The sequence below is a fragment of the Penicillium atrosanguineum genome (genome assembly GCF_028827265.1).
Source record: "Penicillium atrosanguineum strain IBT 20685 chromosome Unknown utg000001l_segment0_segment0, whole genome shotgun sequence".
Taxonomy (NCBI): domain Eukaryota; kingdom Fungi; phylum Ascomycota; class Eurotiomycetes; order Eurotiales; family Aspergillaceae; genus Penicillium; species Penicillium atrosanguineum.
The window spans coordinates 2,860,936-2,880,862 of NW_026623133.1; the positions used below are offsets into that span (position 1 = coordinate 2,860,936).

Consider the following 19,927-nt stretch of genomic DNA (forward strand, 5'->3'; position numbering starts at 1 on the left):
AACTGCTTCCCCAACTACAGCATCCGGCGATCCGGTCCAGAGGCGACTGACTAACTCTTTCCCACTCCCTGGCTCGGCATTTTGGTTCCATGTGCAAGGTCTATTCAACTCTAATTCTGAACCCAAGACTCTGTTTCTGCACTGTCTATGCGCCGGTTCTGCTCTGTCTGCAACTGTCTGCACTGTCTATGCTCTATGATCTGTCGATGCATCTCTAGAGTGCATCACCGTGTCAGACAACCACATTTTCAAGACATCGGCACGGATAGCCCGGCATCGGAACCCCCCCCCCCCCCCCCTGTCTTGATGCATTGGAGCCTCTCTTGCGAACGCTATACACTTTTCGAGTAATACTATCGGCATTACGGGACATCGGGGGCGCATTTCCATCAAGCTTGGTGTCGCATGTGAGCCATCATGCCACTAAATTCCCTAGAGAAGACTACTTAGGTTTAGTTGGAAAGAAAAGTAGTCCTCATCCCTGTCGCCCTGATTTTCAAAGTTTGCCAACCTAAAAGTCCCCCCGCGGAGTTGCACTTGGCAGAGATCGACATGCACTGATCCCCTCGATGGTCACGCTCACTGCCTAGGTCTGCACATGGAGGCCACGGAGTGCATGGAGTGCATGTGTTGTACGTACGGAGCATACTGTACTTCCCTTTCAGCCTTCTTTATAGGTCCGTGCCAGTGACAGTTGGCGATGACCTCATCGAAGCTAAGGTTGGAGGCGACGCGTCCCCGGGCCTCATAGGGCGGATCTACCAAATCTACCAAATCTAGGCAATCTTTCACCTCGGAATCCCCATCCGTGCGGAAGAGTCCAGAATTATTTATAGTTGACCCTGAGGATCCCCCTACGTCACGATCGTAGGTCGTTTCTTTTTGCCGCTCGGGCACTTTGTAAAAAGTCACGCTATGTCGTACAGTCAGGTCTGTATCCCTGTTGACTGAGTTGGTAATTGGTCTCGAAACCGAAACCTAGCTTTGGGTCTAGACAGTCGAACCCGAGAATGGGGCGCTGGGGCTGTGCAGGGCACCGCTGCGGGGTTCTTGAAGAAAGGGAACAACGCCGACTAATCTCCGGTGAGCACCAGCAACTACAGTAGAGCCCGATCAAGGTCCGACGGAACCGGCACTTGGGACTGAATCCCGCGGTCTATCATAGTTCATGTACGAATGGCTTGACAGGACCACGAGCACGCTTAAGTCATGGTTGTACCAGCGTGCATCAGGTTTTGAAGATGACACCATCATCGAATCGGTCGATCTTCTGATTATCTATCATTGATTACTGGTGCAGGGGAGGGAAATGCATGTAGATCATGGGATACTATCTCCCGTTCATTCGTACAAGTACATTTTGTGGAAGTCCGGCTTCACTTGCATAACTCCAATCAATTGAACCAGTTGTCATCCAGCTCGTTGAGATTCATCAGACTACCCCCCTCCAACTGATTAAGGTCGCCCGTGCCGTCCTCGCCGAGATTCTCCGTCTCCATAAAAAGGTCGTCGAAGCTAGACTCACCCGGTCCCATAATATCGTCACCAGTGCCTTGATCAGGGAATGGATTCGAGTCCATCCCGGTGTTCTGTAGCTCGAGATCGAAAGCGTCCCCGCCAGCAGGAGCGTTGGTTGAGTCCTCTTCCGGCATTGACGTGGCCGGTTTGTCGGCATTCGTTTCAGTCGCGTTGCCAAACGTCCCCGAGAGAAAGGCTTGGTCGCCCATGTCGTCGTTGCCAAAGTCGAGATTGAGGTCGAAGGAGTTGGCACCATCTCCGCCGAGGACGGAGTCGAAATTGATCCCTTCGTGAGCTTTTGGAAATCCTTGGTCGGCAGAAGCATCATTCCCTGAATCCTTCTCCTGTTTGACGGTCGCATCATTGCCCGATTGAGCCTCAGGCACGACTTCCACAGGCTGAGCTACTTCAGCTAAGGCGTCCTCTTCCACCTTGGGTTCGGCCTTGGCGGTTTCTTCGATCGGAACAGGCTGCTCGGCAGACGGTGGTTGCGATCCCGCGCCTTTCTCATCCGCGTCGCTCATGACCACGTCTTCGGGCTCCGGGGCCGCCTCCCGTGCCTTGATAGCATCGTAGTCCTTTTCCAGAAAGGCTTTGGCGATGAACTGGGTGATGTCAGTGAGTTGATGAAGAGGAAGGGGCCAGAGGAAGGAGCCATCGGCAGACGTCACGAGAGATGTCAGTCATCATCGCAACGGGCGTATTCTCTCCGATGATCCAATCAGACGCACAATCTGTTCTGAAAGATTGTCCAGCGCATCCTGGAAGCTGTCGTAATACGAGGGGATGGAGCGCTGCAGATGAGTGCTCACGGGCATTGAACCATTCTTTCTGAACAGTCGGCCGGTATCCAACAGCTATGGAAGGTCAGCGATAGTTCCAAGTAAATCTCTGGGTAGCAAGCTACCGTTCGCTCCACCAGGGCGGAGAGCTCCGTGAGGGAGTCGGGATTGGCGTAGTTGGAAGCCATGGCGAGAAGTATCAGGCGAAATGAAGCGAACCTGCACAGGCGACACAGAGAAGAGCGAGACGAGATGAGTCGCGGTGGTACGAAGTTGTACACACGAACACGGGTCTAAGCCCAACGGGGCATGGTGGCCCCCCCCACCCCTAGCGGCTAACTCTCTCTCTTCCTCTCTCTTCTTCTCTCCCTAACCTATCTCTCTACTTGTTTCTCCATTTTTTTTCCTTTTCCTCTTCCTGCTTTTGCCTGCTGTGAGCGGCTCCGCTGGCATCGGGACTTGCGTTGTTTTCATAGGCCTTTTGTTGATCTCCGGCGCTTCTCCTCGACTTTTCCTCCTCAGACCGTCCTTTTTCCATATCGATCCTTTCGATCTATTCTTGGTATTTTCTTCAAAGAGAGCTTACCTTGGAAGTGTCTCCGCTTTCCTAGTGATTCCTCTGCTGTCTTTGTTTGGAACGAGCTAGCTAGGCCGTTTGGACTCGCGATCTCCCCGCGCCCCCCTTATACTTTACGCATACTTCGTCGCTCTCACCACGCGCCTTTTGCATTGTCTCGGCTCCCTTTGATCGCTGCCGTTCCTCCAACACCGATTATCAGGCATATATACCCGTTGTGACCTTTACAACACTCGTTCCTCCCAACCGCATTTCCCTTTCCTAGGCCTATACACGATGGCTGAAAACGCTCCGGCTTCGACCCCCTCCTCTCTGCCTTCGGCTCCCCAGCCGGCTGCTGGTGCTCAGAACCAGCAGTACGATGGTTCTCAGGGCAATGGCCAGGCCAACCCATCCCATATGCCTCCTCCCCCACGGCCGCCCGTGATCATCCCCCAGAACACGAACCCGATCCCCACTGCAATCACCTCTCCTATGTCTGGTGGTATGATGTCTCCCACTAGCGCTGGTGGCTACGTTCGTCGTGCTGCACCTGAGCCCAACAAGAGAGCCCTCTACGTCGGTGGTCTGGACCCCCGTGTCACGGAGGACATCCTCAAGCAGATCTTCGAGACCACCGGCCACGTGGTTAGCGTCAAGATAATCCCAGACAAGAATGTGAGTTTCGGTGGGCAGGGGGAACAGCAACCCCCTTTCTCAGATAAGCTCGAAGAAGTGATCTTTTCTCCGATTCTGTTTACGTGTCAGGACTGATTTTCCCAGCAGTTTAACAGCAAAGGCTACAACTACGGCTTCGTCGAGTTTGATGACCCTGGTGCCGCTGAGCGCGCCATGCAAACTCTGAACGGTCGCCGTATTCACCAGTCGGTAGGTTTCTTTCATGCATCTGATCTGTTACCCCCATTCTCATCTGACAACGTTTATAGGAAATTCGCGTCAACTGGGCATACCAGTCCAACAGCACAAACAAGGAGGATACATCGAACCACTTCCACATCTTTGTTGGTGACCTGAGCAACGAAGTGAACGACGAGATCTTGACTCAAGCATTCTCCGCCTTTGGTTCGGTTTCCGAAGCTCGTGTGATGTGGGATATGAAGACTGGACGCTCGCGTGGATACGGATTTGTTGCTTTCCGGGACCGCGCTGATGCTGATAAGGCTCTCAACGCTATGGACGGCGAGTGGCTTGGATCTCGCGCCATCCGCTGCAACTGGGCCAACCAGAAGGGTCAGCCATCCATCTCTCAGCAGCAGGCCATGGCTGCCATGGGCATGACCCCCACCACTCCTTTCGGACACCACCACTTCCCCACTCAGGGCATGCAGAGTTACGACATGGTCGTCCAGCAGACCCCTCAGTGGCAGACCACCTGCTACGTCGGCAACCTGACCCCGTACACTTCTCAGAACGACTTGGTGCCTTTGTTCCAGAACTTTGGCTACGTTCTCGAGACTCGCCTTCAGGCTGACCGCGGGTTCGCGTTCGTCAAGATGGATTCACACGAGAATGCTGCCATGGCAATCTGTCAGTTGAACGCGTACAACGTCAACGGTCGCCCACTCAAGTGCAGCGTTAGTCGTTCTTTCCCAGCTTTACTCATACAGGTCATTCACTAACAGTAACAGTGGGGTAAGGATCGTCCCCCGACGGGTCAATTCGACAACTTCTCCCCTCAGGGCAATGCTGCTGCTTTCAACAACAGCCCCGGTTTCTTCCCACAGTATGGCGGCCCGGCAGCCCCCATGAATCAAGGTGAGTATTCTGAGCTTCAATTCTGAAGCCCTGTTTCTAACTGGACAGGTCCTGCCCCTGCTGGCCGAGGCTGGGATCAGCAAGCAAACAACTTTGGCGGGCCTGGCATGCTCGGTCAAGGCTTCCCCCAGGGTAACGCCGGTGGTTATGGTCGTGGCCAGCCTATGTCCCCTACCGGTAATTGGGACCAGTCCAACACCAACTTCAACGGAGGCTACCAGGCGTAGTTCTTCCCGGGCTGTTCTTGAGAGCTGGCTGCTACGTTAACTCTTACTAATTCGTCCTTGTCGACTCCCTCTCCCCTCCCTGACAAATTTCCTACCCGAGTACCCTTTGTACCGTCCTCAATTTCTCTTTATGTCGTATTTTCTTTTGAAATTGCCTTGCAAGTGGATTTCTAAGCGATCAAACTGCTTTGTTCTGAAATGGAATTTGTGTGTTGTGCACCGAATACCCCAAGTCCACTTTGTTGGCTCGATTCTTTCTTTTTCTGCCCCTTTCGAAGAGTCCAAGCTCTGGTTCTTGCGGAACAACTTGGACTTCTGATTCTTGTGCTCCAAAATAAAAGCGACCTCCCTACTCTCTCTCTCTGTTTTGGTTTCATTGTCAATTCTTTCTGCTAGCTACTATTGCATTCCAGTACATGTATTGTGCTGTATCAAATCTGCTTCGTTGTCTCTTTATCCCTGTTTTCTTAGGCCCATACCTTTTTTGTTTGATATTACTCATTTTTCTCCACTAACATATGCTTTCATGGGTATTTTTGCCCTGGATTTCTCGGTTGACAATTTGGTTCTTCGGTCTTGATTAAGACCTTTTTCTTTCCCCCAAGTATCCGTATATGCCGTGATGAATTTCCTTCAGCTTGATACCCATCCGGGTTTGATCTTTCTTCTGCCTGCTGGCGTTTTCGCCGATATACCAGTTGCCTTTTGTTTGCCCTTAGGTTTACCTAGACTGCGGTCAATTCGCCTCTTGTCCTACCTATATTTGCTTTCGTGTACGGTGCTACCTTGTCTATCGGTAACCAGCTCTCTCGCAGTCTACATAGGAGAATTCTACGATCAGCTTTACTACCGTGCAAGTCCCACGAGGATACCTCCTTTCTTTAGTCTGTATTTATATACTTTTTCTTAGTCGGGTGTCCCATTGACTCTCGGCGCCTGAAAAGTCAGGCTGAAACGCCACCTCCTGTTGATCCCCCAAACCAGGACTCTATCTCCACAATGTGAGCGAAAGCAAACCCGAGTATAACAAATTCCTATCCGGGCCGGAATTCCCATGCTGGGGAACTGAATGCCGAGCTGATGTCCCAGCTCTTGGTGTTTACTCGCGCCAATGGACGATGGCCAAAGTAACAATGCGGAATTCGCAGTCGACAGACCCTCCAATCGCACGCGATCCGGCAGCGCAAGCAGCGGCCACAAACGAAGCCTCTCCGGCTCTTTACTCTCAAGACTCTCCTTCCTTCGTCTGAGCCAAGCTACACAATCTGAGGCCATGGAACAGGACGGGGACAGCGAGGACATCGGGTCCAACAGACCACAGGCCCCTAAAGATGCCCCAGTCAGCGGTAGGGCAATGTCAGCAGTTCTACAACAGCAGCGCCGAACACGACGGCGACGCGGCTCATTACGGAAGACCGCGCTCCTAGGCACTCGGCTTGAATCGCGTGAGAAACGATCAGGGAGCAAATCAGCCGACTCCGTCCCTCGATACCAGGGCGACGCGCCACGTTCTCCAAAAGACCAAACATCGCTCCCAGACGAGTTCACGACCCGCGGAGGCTTCGACGACGATGCCGAAGATACCCCAACCCAGACACAACCTAGCTGGTTCCGCGCAAGTACAGCGCAAAAGATCCTCCGCCCCTCGCTTACGCGCCGGCGGCAAGGCCTCGTGCAACAAAACCTCCTCGGTGACGAGACGGGCACCGACGACGAAGAACTCGTCTCCTTCCCACGCATCAACAGCACAACCACCTCCGCCACCGGCACCAACGCCGCGAAAAATGCACCCACCACAGCCCTCCACATCTCGACCCCCTCCTCCAGCTCGGACCCCTACTACCCTCTTACCTCCGACGCAGCCTACAGATCCATCCACCGCAAATCCTCCCCGCTCGCTACACACCCCGTCGAGATAAAAAGCAACGCAGAAATAACATGGGATTACTCCGAGACCGAGTGGTGGGGATGGATCATTCTAATGGTCACCTGGCTTGTCTTCGTTGTCGGCATTGGCAGCTGCTTCGAGGTTTGGAGCTGGGCTTGGGATGTCGGCGAGACGCCATATGCGCCGCCGGAACTGGAGGATGATCCTACACTTCCTATCGTGGGGTATTATCCGGCGCTGATTATTCTCACGGCTGTTATGGCCTGGGTTTGGGTGGTTGTTGCTTGGGTGGGGATGAAGTACTTCAAACATGCTAATATATCGGGCGATGATAGTTGAGCCTCGTTGCTCTTTCAATGTACATTATGTTAATTTATTTCCCAAATGGGCGCTTTCAATGTTATTATATCTAGGTAGTCATTCCTATGAATCCTGACCCTTAGATGCCAACTCAACCTGGGGCAATTAAAAATTAGAATGTAAAGAGAGACCGCTCTACCAATAGCATACATATCCTGCTAGAACATCCGCGTCCTATGTACGTGGCATCGCTCTATTACTCAGAGCCACCGTCAGAAGGCCTCGAACCCTTGTCGAAGCGATGAGCATATGCCATCAACCAACACCCTCTCCTCCTCGACAGGCACACCCCAAGCTCCAGCTTGCCAACTAATCGTACAGATCAAGCTACTCCCCTTACAACTAATAACGTTAAAGTCCATAGGCGCGCTAATGGGATTAGCAGGCCTCGAAAAAACCATCTTGCTAATATTGCAATCCGGATTCCGACCACCATCAAAGGCAAGCAGATTGCTGAATTCAAACGAGCAATCTCTTGCATGCCCAACTTTCCCTTGTATCCATTTTCTTATGCTGGGAACGTATCTCAAAAGACCGATGGCTTGATCATGTAGTCTCACATGGCATTCGGCTAATCTCTTCGTAATGGAGCTTGCAGAAGCCCACATTTCATCTGAGAATTCGGGCCCGATCTCATGTATACGTGAATGGGCCTCGTAATGACCATTTACGTAGAGGCCCCACGTGTAAGCTGGGATTCCGACGGATGAGCGCATATCGACCGCCGTCCCGGAGACGAAATTGGTGATCTTGGGGTCGGTAAAAGCCTGGCTCAAGGCCCGGGCGATTAGTAGGTGCATAGTTGCGGTGAGCTTGGCATCGTGGGATCTTGCTGCTTGTAGAGCGTTCTTGACTAGCGGGGCTTCAATCTCGAGGATTCTGAGTCTGGTTGTTGTGTTCGGGTTGACGAAAATGGGCGCGCCTGTCCATGTGCCATCATCGACTGGGCTGACGGCTGGGCGGAGACCGAAGAGGTTGTTCAGGAAATCTGGTAGATACACTGCTAGCAGGGGTGCCAGGAGGAACTTCCAGGATATGGGGAGTTTTTCAGGCGTGTCGAAGGGCGCCGTGAGCACTTGCGCTGGTGGTGTCACTAAGAAGGACTCTTTCTCATCTGCGATGGTGTTCTTCTGCCATGCGTTTAAGAAAGTACGATGGAATGTCAATCCAACCATGCCATCTCCGAGGGTATGGGAGAACGAAAAGACTATAAAGCAACGCTTCACTTTGGAGTCATGCGAAGCTAGAGGAAGGACAACAATTCGCCATGGGGGCACATCAGCGGTCCAAGGCCGGTCAAGGATCGGCGGGAGGATGTTTTGAAAAGCAGTTATCTCGTCACTGGTCTCGTCATGGACTATCAAGATATGGTCTTCGAGGTTCATGCTTGAAGCTCCTTCGAAAGCGGGGTTTTCTGTATGTTTGTCCTTGACGATCACACTCAGGAATGGGTGCTCCTGGATGCAGTACTTCAAGGGAGAAATGAAAGACTGAGTTGAAGTAACGTCTACGTCTTCACCTGCAATCTCGTAGACTGCTGCTATGATAAGGGCGTTGTAATAGCCGACATCTTCTCGGCTGATGGTGCGGCGTTCATTAGGACCTGTATTCCAGTCAGCGCTGATCCGCTGAGACTATCTAGGCTAAAGAGGGGTCACTTACTTGCGAACCTCAGAAAGGTTGTTGGCTGTGACATGTTCGTTGTAGATTCGACGATCACCTTTGCTGTCAGAGCAGTAATGAAGATAGGGGCTGGGCCCATGTATGCTGCCTAGAAAAAGGCGCCAAGCCCGGCCGTTTTGGCCCCAATTGCCATCTTATCGTAAAATACAGCGAAGAAGCGAAATGGTGAAATATAGAAGTCTTTACAGCTGAAAGCTTGGCTCACGACGAAGCCTCTAAAACCTCTAAAAAGGGAAATGGTTTGGTCGATCCGGTCCGGTTAGCAGGGTGAATATGTACTACTCTGCAGCTTCAATGTTCTTGGAAACATTTGAGGAGCAGCATATATACCGGATAACGTCCGGCAACTCTTGGTGGGCCCTTCCGTTCTAGTGCTCACTCTCTCGCCGCTTTTGCTCACTGGGTAGAATTGAGCACGCCTTGATCGGCCTGAGCTGGTCAGTGATCATTATATTATCAATCTTATCCACTCACTAGATTGTGACTGAAAAGTTGAACGAATTTAACATGATAGTGTAGTGATATTTGATTCCAATAACAAACAGAGACCCGGAAAGCCAAAGCTGATCATGGCTTATTCTAAAGGCCATGCGACTATTACGGAAAACGAGGACAGCCGAATCAATAACACTGGATCTCTCTGTTGATGAGTTCAGAACTAAGAAGCTAAAAATAGTGGACCGGTCCATCACCTGGCCTAACCTGTTAATGTGACCGTGCCAACCGCTTTCCCTATTATGCAGTTTAGTATGCCCGTGGTTTATTCTCAGCGTCAGAAATTTTCGCCCGTAGGCGTCCTTGCTTATCCGTAGGACGTTGCTTCTCTGTAGACTTTTGAGAATCGGACTTTTCGTCGACATTCGAGGGTAGCAGCGAGAGGCCGCTTACTGCATCTTGTTTCTCCGGAGGATGTTGCTTCTCTGTAGACTTTTGGGAATCGGGCGTTTCGTTGGTATTCGAGGGTAGTAGTGAGAGGCCGCTCACTGCAAGAAGGTCTTCGATATTAGTGCTTCCACTTGGGGCAAGCCCACCACAGTCTTCAAATTCTTTCAGGACCTTGTCGACTATCTTCGCCTGGCCACTTATATATAGAAAGTTTCCAATACAAGCGTGGATTTCGAGAAGTTCAGGATCTGGAAGTTCCCAACTTCCTTTGTGAACTCTGAACTTGACAAGCCGATTTTTAGGTAAATTTCGTATTGGCCCTGTGGCGGTATCTGGAAAGGTCTTGATTCAATATTGGTGAGCAACTCCGGTTGCTTCAAAAACGAGTCTGAATTGACCGAATTCCGTGTGAAGTGGGGAGTCTAGCATCAGGACATTCTTTTCCGAATTGATCTGTTCTGAGGTAAAGGATATATTGCGAAGAATTGAAAAGTAGCGCCTTAGGTTGACCCAAATCTTTGCATGTCTGTTCACTACCTCGCCGTCATTGGCCTGAAAGGATCCAAGTGCAAATAGAATAATATGGGCAGCTTCAAGATGGGTCGTTATTGCGTTCCGTGGATGGGCGTGGCTGTGACTGTACTGCCCCGTTGCAAGACATTTGTTGCCATCTCTTTCTAAACAGCGGTGCCAGAGTTGCGACTGAGAGCTTCTACTAATGGGCTCGATGCTTAGGCTCTTGAGAGTCTCGATTGAATCTTCAACGCCAGAACGCGGAGACGGTGTGATTTCAGTGGGTGTCTTGCCACCCTGTGCTTTCATAGGAATCAATAAACCGTTTCTGATGCTTTGGACCAGTTGCCGAAGCCTCTCATCATTTGCACACCCTGAAACGTCCCCCTCCAGATTTTTTTGTCCGTGGGTTCAAGTGGTGCGTAAATATTCAGCTTTCGATCCAGCTTCTAGCTTGATTATGAGTATCGAAAAGACTAGAAGACTAGAAGACACAGAAGGACTTACCGTCTTTGAAGATGATGACATCATGCCGATTACCCAGGTTGTGGTGCGCTTGGGGCCAGTCTAAAGGGTATGGCAGTTCTAGTAAAAGCAAGGCGGCCGAATCAGCTGTGACAGTTGAGAAGGGGATAGATAGATGAGTACAATTAGTTGAAGCCTGGTAAGGAGACGATGAATGAGTGCGATTGGTTGAAGGACAGTTGGGTGGGGCGGGGAGCCAGGCTTAAAGTCACTTCTCACCGCTTTCCCTATTCGCTTCTGCTCAGTTACTGCGTACTTCGCTGATAGGCTGGGAAAGAGGTACAGCTGACTGGACAATGAGTCTGGTGAGTACTGACTGCACTGTAAGCAGTGACCGAGTGATCAGATGACTGCACTGACCAGATCACTGAGCATGAGCCCGTCCTGACATTTACACAGTGAGCCTGAGCCTGATCGCCCTCATCAAGGCGGCGGCAACCAAGAGAGGAAGCCTCATCCGGCGGACATTATCTGTGTATATAGGGGCATATAGGATTGATGAGAAATTCCATGTAAATAAACATCCAAAGCGGTCTTTTCTAAATTTAGTGTATGCTCTTCATCCGAGCTGATCTGTGACTGCATGTGTAGAGGTGGCTAATCTCAATGCTAATACCCTCAACGGGACTGAAATGCTCATGTGAATAACTTCCAACCAAAAACCCAAACCCGATGACTCCAAATGCAGGGTAGGTATCATTTATCCTTCCAATTTAAAGATCTCGCACAAACCCGAACCCGAAAAAAAATATAAAACATAAAAACATAAAAAAAGCTTGCACTGATAGTGTTTCGCAGCTCCATGTTATACCGCTGCTGTATGCTGAGGAATGCGAGGCCCACCCGGAGCCGCGACATCGCTCTTATTTGCTGCGTGGGTTGCAGAAGAGGCACACGTATCCTGGTTTGGTGGAGGTACAGTAGTACCAGGCGCTGTACTGACAAGGCCCTTGGATACGGCGAAACAGGTCGAGCGGTCGTGGTTGAGATCCTCGCTGTAGAATTCATCCAGAATCGGGTGAAGCAAAACTGTCTGTTTGTGAATGGTCACAACTGAGTTTGTGGGAACAGATACCCAGTTGTCTATAAATTCAATCAGCGCTTGTCATCATCGATAAAAGGGGAGGATTGCTGACGTCGTTCAAAGGTGATGGGCTCACTAGCCACAAGTACAATATCAGCACCCTTGTCATGACGTTCCATCTTAAAATGACCCTTGGTCTTCCCCTCCTTCCATTTGGTGCCAGACGAAAAGTACAAGCTCGCAGGCTCGTCGGTTTTGCTGCTGACATACCGAGTGCAGACAACGGTGTGGCCATCCGTAACCGCAAAATTCAGCAGGCTTCGCGTCTCAAGATCGGTGAGATTGTGCTTGTTAGGGATCTCTCGGATGAACTCATTGATCTTGGCAATGGTCTTCATCATGACACGACGCAACAGAGCCTGTTCAAATCCTTCCGGGCCCGGATCCGAACTTGGATCTACACCTTCTTTCTCTAGCAAATCGAGGAACAGTGCAAAGGACCACTCGCTATCTGTGCCACCCTTGACACCAAGATACCACTTATCGGCGAGAGAGCTACCCAATGCCCGCTTGATGTGGTTCCAGCCGCCGATACTGCCATTGTGCATCCACATCAGAGTCTGGTGCTGGAAAGGGTGGCAGTTATTCTCCGCGAGAGCACCCTCGGTGGTGGCGCGGACATGGGCAAAGATAAGGTTAGAGCAAGTTTTCGAAGCCAGACGCTCCAGGTTCTCGCAGTTCCAGGCGGGCAATGTTGATGTGAAGATGCAGGGTTCTGGTCCAAGTTTAGGGTCGGTATAGAAGCCCACCCCAAAGCCATCTCCATTGACAGGGCGCCGATTATCCTGTAAGTCAATGTTAGCGCCTATCTATACATGGCAGCTCTCAGAAGGCGGGGCATTGAGACTCAGGAACATACCAATCTTAACCGGGAGTCATAGGACTGAGTCAGGATGGAATGACTGGGTTCGGTAACCAGTTTGCTGAGACGAATTTCATTGAGACCCTTGTAGATCTGTTGTGGTCAAAGTCAGACAGAATAATACCAAACGAGTGGAGCAGAGCAGCTCACCAAGAATCGACACATGTTTGGTCTTGATTCGATCCAATCGGACACGATTGAGGACTGAACTTGAATGGCTTCAAGGTAATTGTGCTCCAGATATTAATGTTGCAGGTTGTAGCGTGATGTTCGAGCTCCTTGATTGTTCTCTCCTGGCGGTGACTTGAGTCGACTTGGCCGTTGGGTATTGGCAGATGAAGAGTCACCGACTATTCGGAAGTCGCAACTAGACCACTTCGAGCCAACCACAACTCTGAGCCTGACAGGGGGTAAAACACACACAGCAGAAGCCCGCTAAGAGGCAGAATATCTTTCAGGAACAAAAATTCCTCCCAACACCACTTCCCCAGTTCCCTTGCACAGCACGTCATTTTGATCACATGACAAATTACGGGAGACGAAGCGGCCACTCGCGTAGTCACGTTGATGTCACCCGTGATCTTTCAACTTTACAAACTATTTTGAATGAGATATCGCAATAGCCATGAGTGGGAGGATTCTCTCCCATCGACTTGCCCCGCTAGTGCGAACTAGCCGGGCGCGCCATTTCCATAATGCTGGCTTCAGAACAGGAGGCCTACTTCGCGCCGATGGTGGCGCCGCTCTGAGGGGACGCGCATGGCCGATAGGCTCAAATGGCATCCACAACGTGCCTGCTGTGAGGGAATTTTCTTTCGGACGGATGCTGCCACGACTGGCGCTTAAACTTGCCCGCATTCCCGCCATGTTCGGGGGTGCAACCATCGCGGGCCTGGCTTACATTCAATATCAAGCAAATCGTACGTCATACCGAGCTCGGCCTCAAGCCGCAGCTGCTAATGAACATATACAGAGGCCGGGAACTACGCGATAGACGTTTTCAAACAATTCGGAGAGACTGCGGGGAATACTGCATCGGGCATATTCCAAAGTATTCAGGACGTGGCGGACCAAACACAACGCGGATGGGAGAACACAACAGGGGATGTTGAGCTTCCTGAATGGCTACAGAAGATCCTTCGACTCGATGAGGACTCCAAGTCTCGAAAGGACAGCGGCGGTGGAAAGGAACCCAAGGAGGGAAGAGCTGCAGTAGCGGGTGCCGCGGCTGCAACTGGTACAGCTTTTGGCTACGAGCAGTCGGACGAGGAAGATTCACGGGACGATAAACAAGTTGCCGACGACGACCAAATGATGGTTCTCACTCGCAAAATGATCGAAATTCGAAACATCCTCCAGACTGTCGGCCAGTCCGGCTCGTTGACCCTTCCGTCTATCGTCGTCATTGGCTCTCAGTCTTCGGGCAAAAGCTCAGTTCTCGAAGCCATCGTTGGACATGAGTTCTTGCCCAAAGGCTCCAACATGGTCACCCGACGACCGATTGAGCTGACCCTGGTCAACACCCCAAACGCTCAAGCGGAATACGGTGAATTCCCGGCTTTGGGTCTCGGCAAGATCACGGACTTCTCCTCGATCCAGCGCACCCTGACCGACCTGAACCTTGCTGTCCCGGACACAGACTGTGTTTCAGACGACCCTATTCAACTGACAATCTATTCTCCCAACGTTCCGGATCTCTCCATGATTGATCTACCGGGCTATATTCAGGTGGCTGGCCATGATCAGCCTCCGGAGCTGAAGCAGAAGATTTCTGATCTTTGCGACAAATACATCCAGCCCCCGAATGTCATCCTGGCTATCTCAGCAGCCGATGTCGATTTGGCAAACTCGACAGCGCTCAGAGCTAGCCGTCGTGTGGATCCCCGAGGAGAGCGCACTATCGGTGTGATCACGAAGATGGATCTTGTTGACCCTGAGCGGGGACACGACATTCTCTGCGACAAGAAGTACCCTCTTCGGTTGGGCTATGTGGGTGTTGTGAGCCGGGCTCCTCAAACAACAGCTCTCTTCTCTCGAGGCTCTGGCAACATTACCAGCGCCATTCTGAAGAATGAGAATGCGTACTTCTCTGCCCATCCTGGTGAATTCGGACCTCACTCAGAAACCTCCGTCGGCGTATCAACTCTGCGCAAGAAACTCATGCACATTCTCGAACAGACCATGGCTGCTAGCCTGTCCGGAACCAAAGATGCCATCAGCCAGGAGCTGGAAGAGGCGTCATATGAGTTTAAAGTGCAATATAATGATCGTCCTCTCAGCGCTGAGTCATACATGGCGGAAAGTTTGGACAGCTTCAAGCATTCCTTTAAGGCATTTGCTGAGAGTTTCGGTCGGCCTCAGGTTCGAGAATTGCTCAAGGCTGAGCTGGATCAGCGAGTCATGGATATCTTGGCACAGCGCTACTGGAATAAGCCCGTCGAGGACTTGAACCCACCGATGTTGGAGCTGGACCCCCTTAGAGAATTGCCCAAGGCCGATCCAGAGTCTTTATACTGGCATCGGAAACTCGATGCTTCCTCTTCCATGCTGACCAAACTCGGCATTGGCCGACTTGCTACCACCGTGGTTGCGAATGCTCTTCAGAACCATGTGGACTCCCTCCTGGCGAACTCTACATTCGCTGCCCACCCTGGAGCACACAAGCAGATCATTGATGCTTGTACCGGAATTCTCAATGACCGGTTCTTCAGCACTAGTGATCAGGTGGAAAACTGCATCAAGCCATACAAGTTCGAAATCGAAGTTGAGGATTCAGAATGGTCAAAAGGAAGGGATAATGTGGGCAAGGTATTGAAGGAGGAACTCCGAGCATGCGAGTCAGCCACCAAGCACGTTGAGGACACAATTGGGAAACGCAAGCTCAAAGACGTGATGGCTTTCATCGACAAAGTCAGGAAGGGCGATGTCTTAATCGAGGGCAACAGCTCCAGTGGCGCAGGTGGATTCAGTGCTGCTCTTTTGGAACGTGGTAAGCTTTGATCCGCCGACCCTACTTCTTTTACATCCAAACTGATTTGCTTTACAGGCCGAGAGGGAATTTTCCTCCGTGACCGAGCCGATATCATCAAGCTACGACTCATGGCCGTCCGATCCAAGCAGTGCGCCACCCAAAAGAACAAATACTACTGCCCAGAGGTCTTCCTCGATGTAGTAGCAGACAAGCTCACCTCAACGGCCGTGCTGTTCCTGAATGTGGAACTCCTTTCTGAGTTTTACTACAACTTCCCCCGCGAGTTGGATTCTAGACTTGGCCGACACCTCTCCGATGCCGAGGTTGAGCGCTTCGCGCGCGAAGATCCTCGCGTCCGTCGTCACCTCGACATCATCCGCAAAAAGGAACTACTGGAGCTGGCACTGCAGAAGATCGAGGGCATCCGACAGCTAGACGGCCGCAGCTCGCAGCGAAAGACCGATCGTCAGCAGGCTGCCAAGGAGACCCGTGGCCGCTGGTCCATTTTCTAAGCTAAAATCTTCCATTTACTGTTTGATTTTGCTTGCCTCCTTCCCCTGCCATTGTTCGTTCGATACCTCTGCCTATTCCCGGCTTGTAATTTTTGATACCTTTCAGCCCCGTTTCCATAATTTCATCCTTGTTTGGGTCTACTCCTCTCTCGTTGGAATGGCCATGTCTCAAACGACCCAGTCCTTGTATAGAGACTCAAATTTGACCGGATATGTATAACTAAGAATTCCCTCCCTCGAGAGTTATTTGTGGTTTAGTCTTAAACGGGTTACGTAGAAGGCAGAATGCAGTTAGAAACGAAATTCATTGTGAAGGTAGGCTCTAGACAACGACCCCAAACCCAGTCTATCTATTCCCGTAGCGTACAACCCAAGCAAAAGCTGAAATGAATAAAAAAGAAGCGAATTAATGCTTTTCCTCTCCAAATCTCAGTACGAGAATTCTGTCAGAACGGTCACGGCCTAAAGTGTACATCATGTTATAAGGAGATGGATGAGCCCGCTATCAGTAACGGCGGGTCATCGAGAATGGATATTGAATATGTTTTTTTTCACGAGAGCAAGAAAAGCCCAATGGCAGGTATGAAGGTGGCGTGGCGTTACAAGTGTCCAATGACACATTTGTCGTGTTGGGAAAATGATAAAAGGAAATAGAAACGGCTGTATAGTACAGTCACTTGGGATAATGACATTGACAGGTAATGTTTTTACTCCCGAGAGACGTCACGGCCGAACAGGCGGGCCTTGATCCAGTCAACGGCGACCAGAACACGGTTGCGAGCTAGTAAAGGTTAGTATCAATGTATAAACAAGGCTTCAAGGCACGCAAGGTCAACTTACAGCTGAAGCACATGCTCAGGTAGGCACTGCGCCAGAAAAGATAGGTCAGGGTACCACCACTGGCGATGTTGCCGCTCAGCCAGCTGATATCGGCGACGGCACGCTCCTTGCCAATGTAGGCAAGGGAACCCTGGTGAGAGTACTGGAAGGGACCAATTTGCTTGGTTCTCCGAAGCTGCTTCTGACGCTCACGGATCTCCTCGAGGACAGCGTTGCGCTCGTCGTTGGACTTGGCGTGAGCCTGCTGCTCAGAGAGGGTCTGAAGCTCTTTCTCGATGGTGTCAGTCTTAGCCATGGTGTTGAACAGGCGGGCCAGGAAGGCACCCTCCTGGCCGGCAACCTGGGCGGTAGGGGCGTAGTTGGTGATAGCGCAGTCGCCGACGGCCCAGATGTTCTCGGCACCGTTGACAACCAGGTACTCGTTGACGGCAAGACCACGGCGGGAGTCCTTCTGAGCGGGAATCTGGCTCATCAGATCGCGTACAACGGGACGCACAGCGTTACCGGTGGCCCAGACGAGCAGACCGTAGGGGATAGTCTCAAGGGTCTTGGTTCCGTCGGGGTTGGTGACCTCGGCCTGGATGAACTTCTCGGTGACGTTCTTGACCATGGTCTTGGTGCGGATGGTGATCTCCTCCTCCTTGAAGGTTGATTCGGTGTAGTCAATCAGTTGTTTAGAGAACATGGGCAGAACGTTGGGCAGAGCCTCGACAAGGGTAACGTGGAAGTTGTCCTTAATCTCAGGAATCCACTTCTTAAGGTCCTCATTGAAGAAATCCTGGATTTCACCGGCAAACTCGACACCAGTGGGGCCACCACCAACCACAACCATGTGCAGCAGGCGCTTAACCTCATCATCGGTCTGGTCCTTGAACATAGCAGTTTCGACACAATCCATAATGCGCTTACGAATGTTCTGAGCATCGTTAACCTCCTTCAGGAAGCACGAGTTCTCGCGGACACCCGGAATACCTGGAACAGGTCAGTTTTGTCCATCTCAACCTCATTGTCGCGCGTGAGGGAGCACTTACCAAAAGTCGCGTTCTCGGCACCAACGCCGATAACGAGCATATCGAAAGGAACCTCAGTGTGAGCAACGTCACCCTTGATCTCAGAGTCATCGCTAATGTAAACAACGCGCTTCTCGTAGTCGATCTTGGTGGCTTCGGCTTCGTAGAACTTGACGGTGGCCTTTTTCTGGCGCAGGATGTTACGGATAGGCTCCATGATCGAGCGGTGCTCGATCAAACCGGTAGTGCATGACGGCAGCAGGGGAGTGAACAGGAAGTAGTTACGGGGGGAGACGACGACGACATTGTAGTTCTCGGTATCGAGCTTCTTCAGCAGAGAGACAGCGCCCCAGCCGGTTCCTATAGTGGGGACCGCATTAGCAATGCTTACTATGGGAATAACGATCGCGATGGCGTCATACCGAGAATGACAAGAGTCTTCTTAGAAGGGTCGGCTTCGAGCTGCTCGACGGGGTGACGCAGAGAGTAGATGCTATAGGCCAAGGCACCGGTCACACCGAGACTGGAGAGCCAGGTCAACCGCCAGGACCAGCGCAGGAATCGGAAACGCTTTTTGGGCTTGGGGGCAGGCGAAGGGGTGGGAGCGGCATCGGCGTAGCCACGACGAGCGACGCGCGAGATGCTGAGACTAGGCTGGAAAGGTTTCGAGCGGAGAGCCTGGGACGCCGTGGAGACAGTACGGCGTGACACCGAGGACAGCTGCATCATCGAACGCATTGCTAGCGTACTGCCAGCCATAATGGAGAAAGAACCAGATGAAAGGTGGTGTGAAGGAAAGAAGGGAGAAGCCGAGCCGATCATAAAAATCTGTGATAAGGGAGTCCCGTGTAAGCACCTTCGGGGAAGCTGTTTTGGGCGAATCGGTGTGTCGCCGGCTCCCGGACACTTTCCAAGTCCCCGGTACTTACTTTCCTATACTGTTCTCTATGACGGCATAAGTATCCTATACCTTTTCTAATCTGTCATTATTTATCTGTTTTGATATTCTTCTTACGCTATACCGATTGCTATGATCGGATAGAATCAATTGACATATTTTCGCAATGACTCCGGTCATTATCGCCGACGACGAGCTCACAGGGCCCCAATTTTTTTTTATTCTAAGCGGCACAGAGGCTAGCGAAAAAGCACCAAAAAAAAAAAAAAAAAAAAAAAGGGAAAATTGGAGACGTGAGGGGAGCTCCATAGGACCCATAAAGCCACCCCGGTGAGGAGAAATTAACCGCTGAGGAGTAGATTCTAAACGGGGAACCGTCCCGACTCCAATTCTACCGACCTTTGTATGCGCGCATAAAGCTATAGTACGTAGATCAATACAAAAAGCATTCTAGCGCATCCCTTCCAGCGTCTATTCAACTAGTCACTCTTCAAACTTCCTTTTCATATCATCCCGACTTCTCCCTGCATTTTCCGAATTTACCCGTCATGCACGACACATTCAACAGAGAAGTCCAACTTCGCTTTACCTTTCGGCTCTATTGTGGCCTGGACTTTCCCTCTCCGTATAATCTGGGGGGGGGAAATCTGATCCACTCCAAGCAAGGCCAGTCCGATTCCTTCCTGGCGCCTCAGTCTTCCACGGGCTAGGGTTAAGCCTTCGGCGAGAGTCGGTGGTCTTAGCTAGTCGGAACGATAATGACGTAGTCGTGCTTAAACTCTCGCTATTGTAGCTTGATCGGTGTTCGGAATACCGCTATCTTTCGCGATAGGGCTTTACAGCATGCCAAAGGATGACTAGTAAAGATTGCCGCCGTAAAGAATGTGCTATGGAGCAATAAAGAAATCGAATTCATACTCCGTACTGACCCCCTAACCCTAGTAAAATCGACGTCCAAGGATATTGACGTGCTCGTACAGGTGCGCTTCTCTGGCTGAAATCATCATCAAACAATACCCGGGCTGCACTGAGCACAG

At 51.2% G+C, this 19,927-nt stretch overlaps 7 protein-coding genes across 7 annotated transcripts; 3 read left to right on the forward strand and 4 right to left on the reverse strand.

Annotated features, from left to right (window-relative positions):
• Positions 1-1,394: 1,394 nt before the first annotated feature.
• On the reverse strand, positions 1,395-2,488 carry N7443_001105 (uncharacterized protein; the record flags this gene model as incomplete). The annotated part of the gene is made up of 3 exons (XM_056881161.1): positions 1,395-2,123; positions 2,250-2,375; positions 2,426-2,488. The coding sequence occupies 3 exons, from the start codon at positions 2,486-2,488 to the stop codon at positions 1,395-1,397; spliced, it is 918 nt and encodes a 305-aa protein (XP_056746399.1).
• Positions 2,489-3,153: 665 nt separating this feature from the next.
• On the forward strand, positions 3,154-4,859 carry N7443_001106 (uncharacterized protein; the record flags this gene model as incomplete). Its single annotated transcript, XM_056881162.1, has 5 exons — positions 3,154-3,534; positions 3,640-3,744; positions 3,804-4,451; positions 4,506-4,632; positions 4,681-4,859. 5 exons carry the CDS (start codon positions 3,154-3,156, stop codon positions 4,857-4,859), a joined length of 1,440 nt encoding a protein of 479 aa, XP_056746400.1.
• Positions 4,860-5,970: 1,111 nt separating this feature from the next.
• N7443_001107 (PIG-Y family protein) lies at positions 5,971-7,086 on the forward strand (the record flags this gene model as incomplete). Its single annotated transcript, XM_056881163.1, has 1 exon — positions 5,971-7,086. The coding sequence occupies one exon, from the start codon at positions 5,971-5,973 to the stop codon at positions 7,084-7,086; it is 1,116 nt and encodes a 371-aa protein (XP_056746401.1).
• A 233-nt stretch (positions 7,087-7,319) lies between these two features.
• Positions 7,320-8,869, reverse strand: N7443_001108 (uncharacterized protein; the record flags this gene model as incomplete). Its single annotated transcript, XM_056881164.1, has 2 exons — positions 7,320-8,710; positions 8,770-8,869. 2 exons carry the CDS (start codon positions 8,867-8,869, stop codon positions 7,320-7,322), a joined length of 1,491 nt encoding a protein of 496 aa, XP_056746402.1.
• Positions 8,870-11,524: 2,655 nt separating this feature from the next.
• On the reverse strand, positions 11,525-12,824 carry N7443_001109 (glutamine amidotransferase subunit DUG3; the record flags this gene model as incomplete). The annotated part of the gene is made up of 4 exons (XM_056881165.1): positions 11,525-11,796; positions 11,850-12,582; positions 12,657-12,752; positions 12,810-12,824. Coding segments are annotated over 4 exons (1,116 nt in total), but the record flags the coding sequence as incomplete, so codon positions are not given.
• Positions 12,825-13,284: 460 nt separating this feature from the next.
• Positions 13,285-16,142, forward strand: N7443_001110 (dynamin-related GTPase MGM1; the record flags this gene model as incomplete). Its single annotated transcript, XM_056881166.1, has 3 exons — positions 13,285-13,579; positions 13,633-15,648; positions 15,706-16,142. 3 exons carry the CDS (start codon positions 13,285-13,287, stop codon positions 16,140-16,142), a joined length of 2,748 nt encoding a protein of 915 aa, XP_056746404.1.
• A 707-nt stretch (positions 16,143-16,849) lies between these two features.
• On the reverse strand, positions 16,850-18,751 carry N7443_001111 (uncharacterized protein; the record flags this gene model as incomplete). The annotated part of the gene is made up of 4 exons (XM_056881167.1): positions 16,850-16,923; positions 16,983-17,954; positions 18,014-18,352; positions 18,415-18,751. The coding sequence occupies 4 exons, from the start codon at positions 18,749-18,751 to the stop codon at positions 16,850-16,852; spliced, it is 1,722 nt and encodes a 573-aa protein (XP_056746405.1).
• Positions 18,752-19,927: the final 1,176 nt, after the last annotated feature.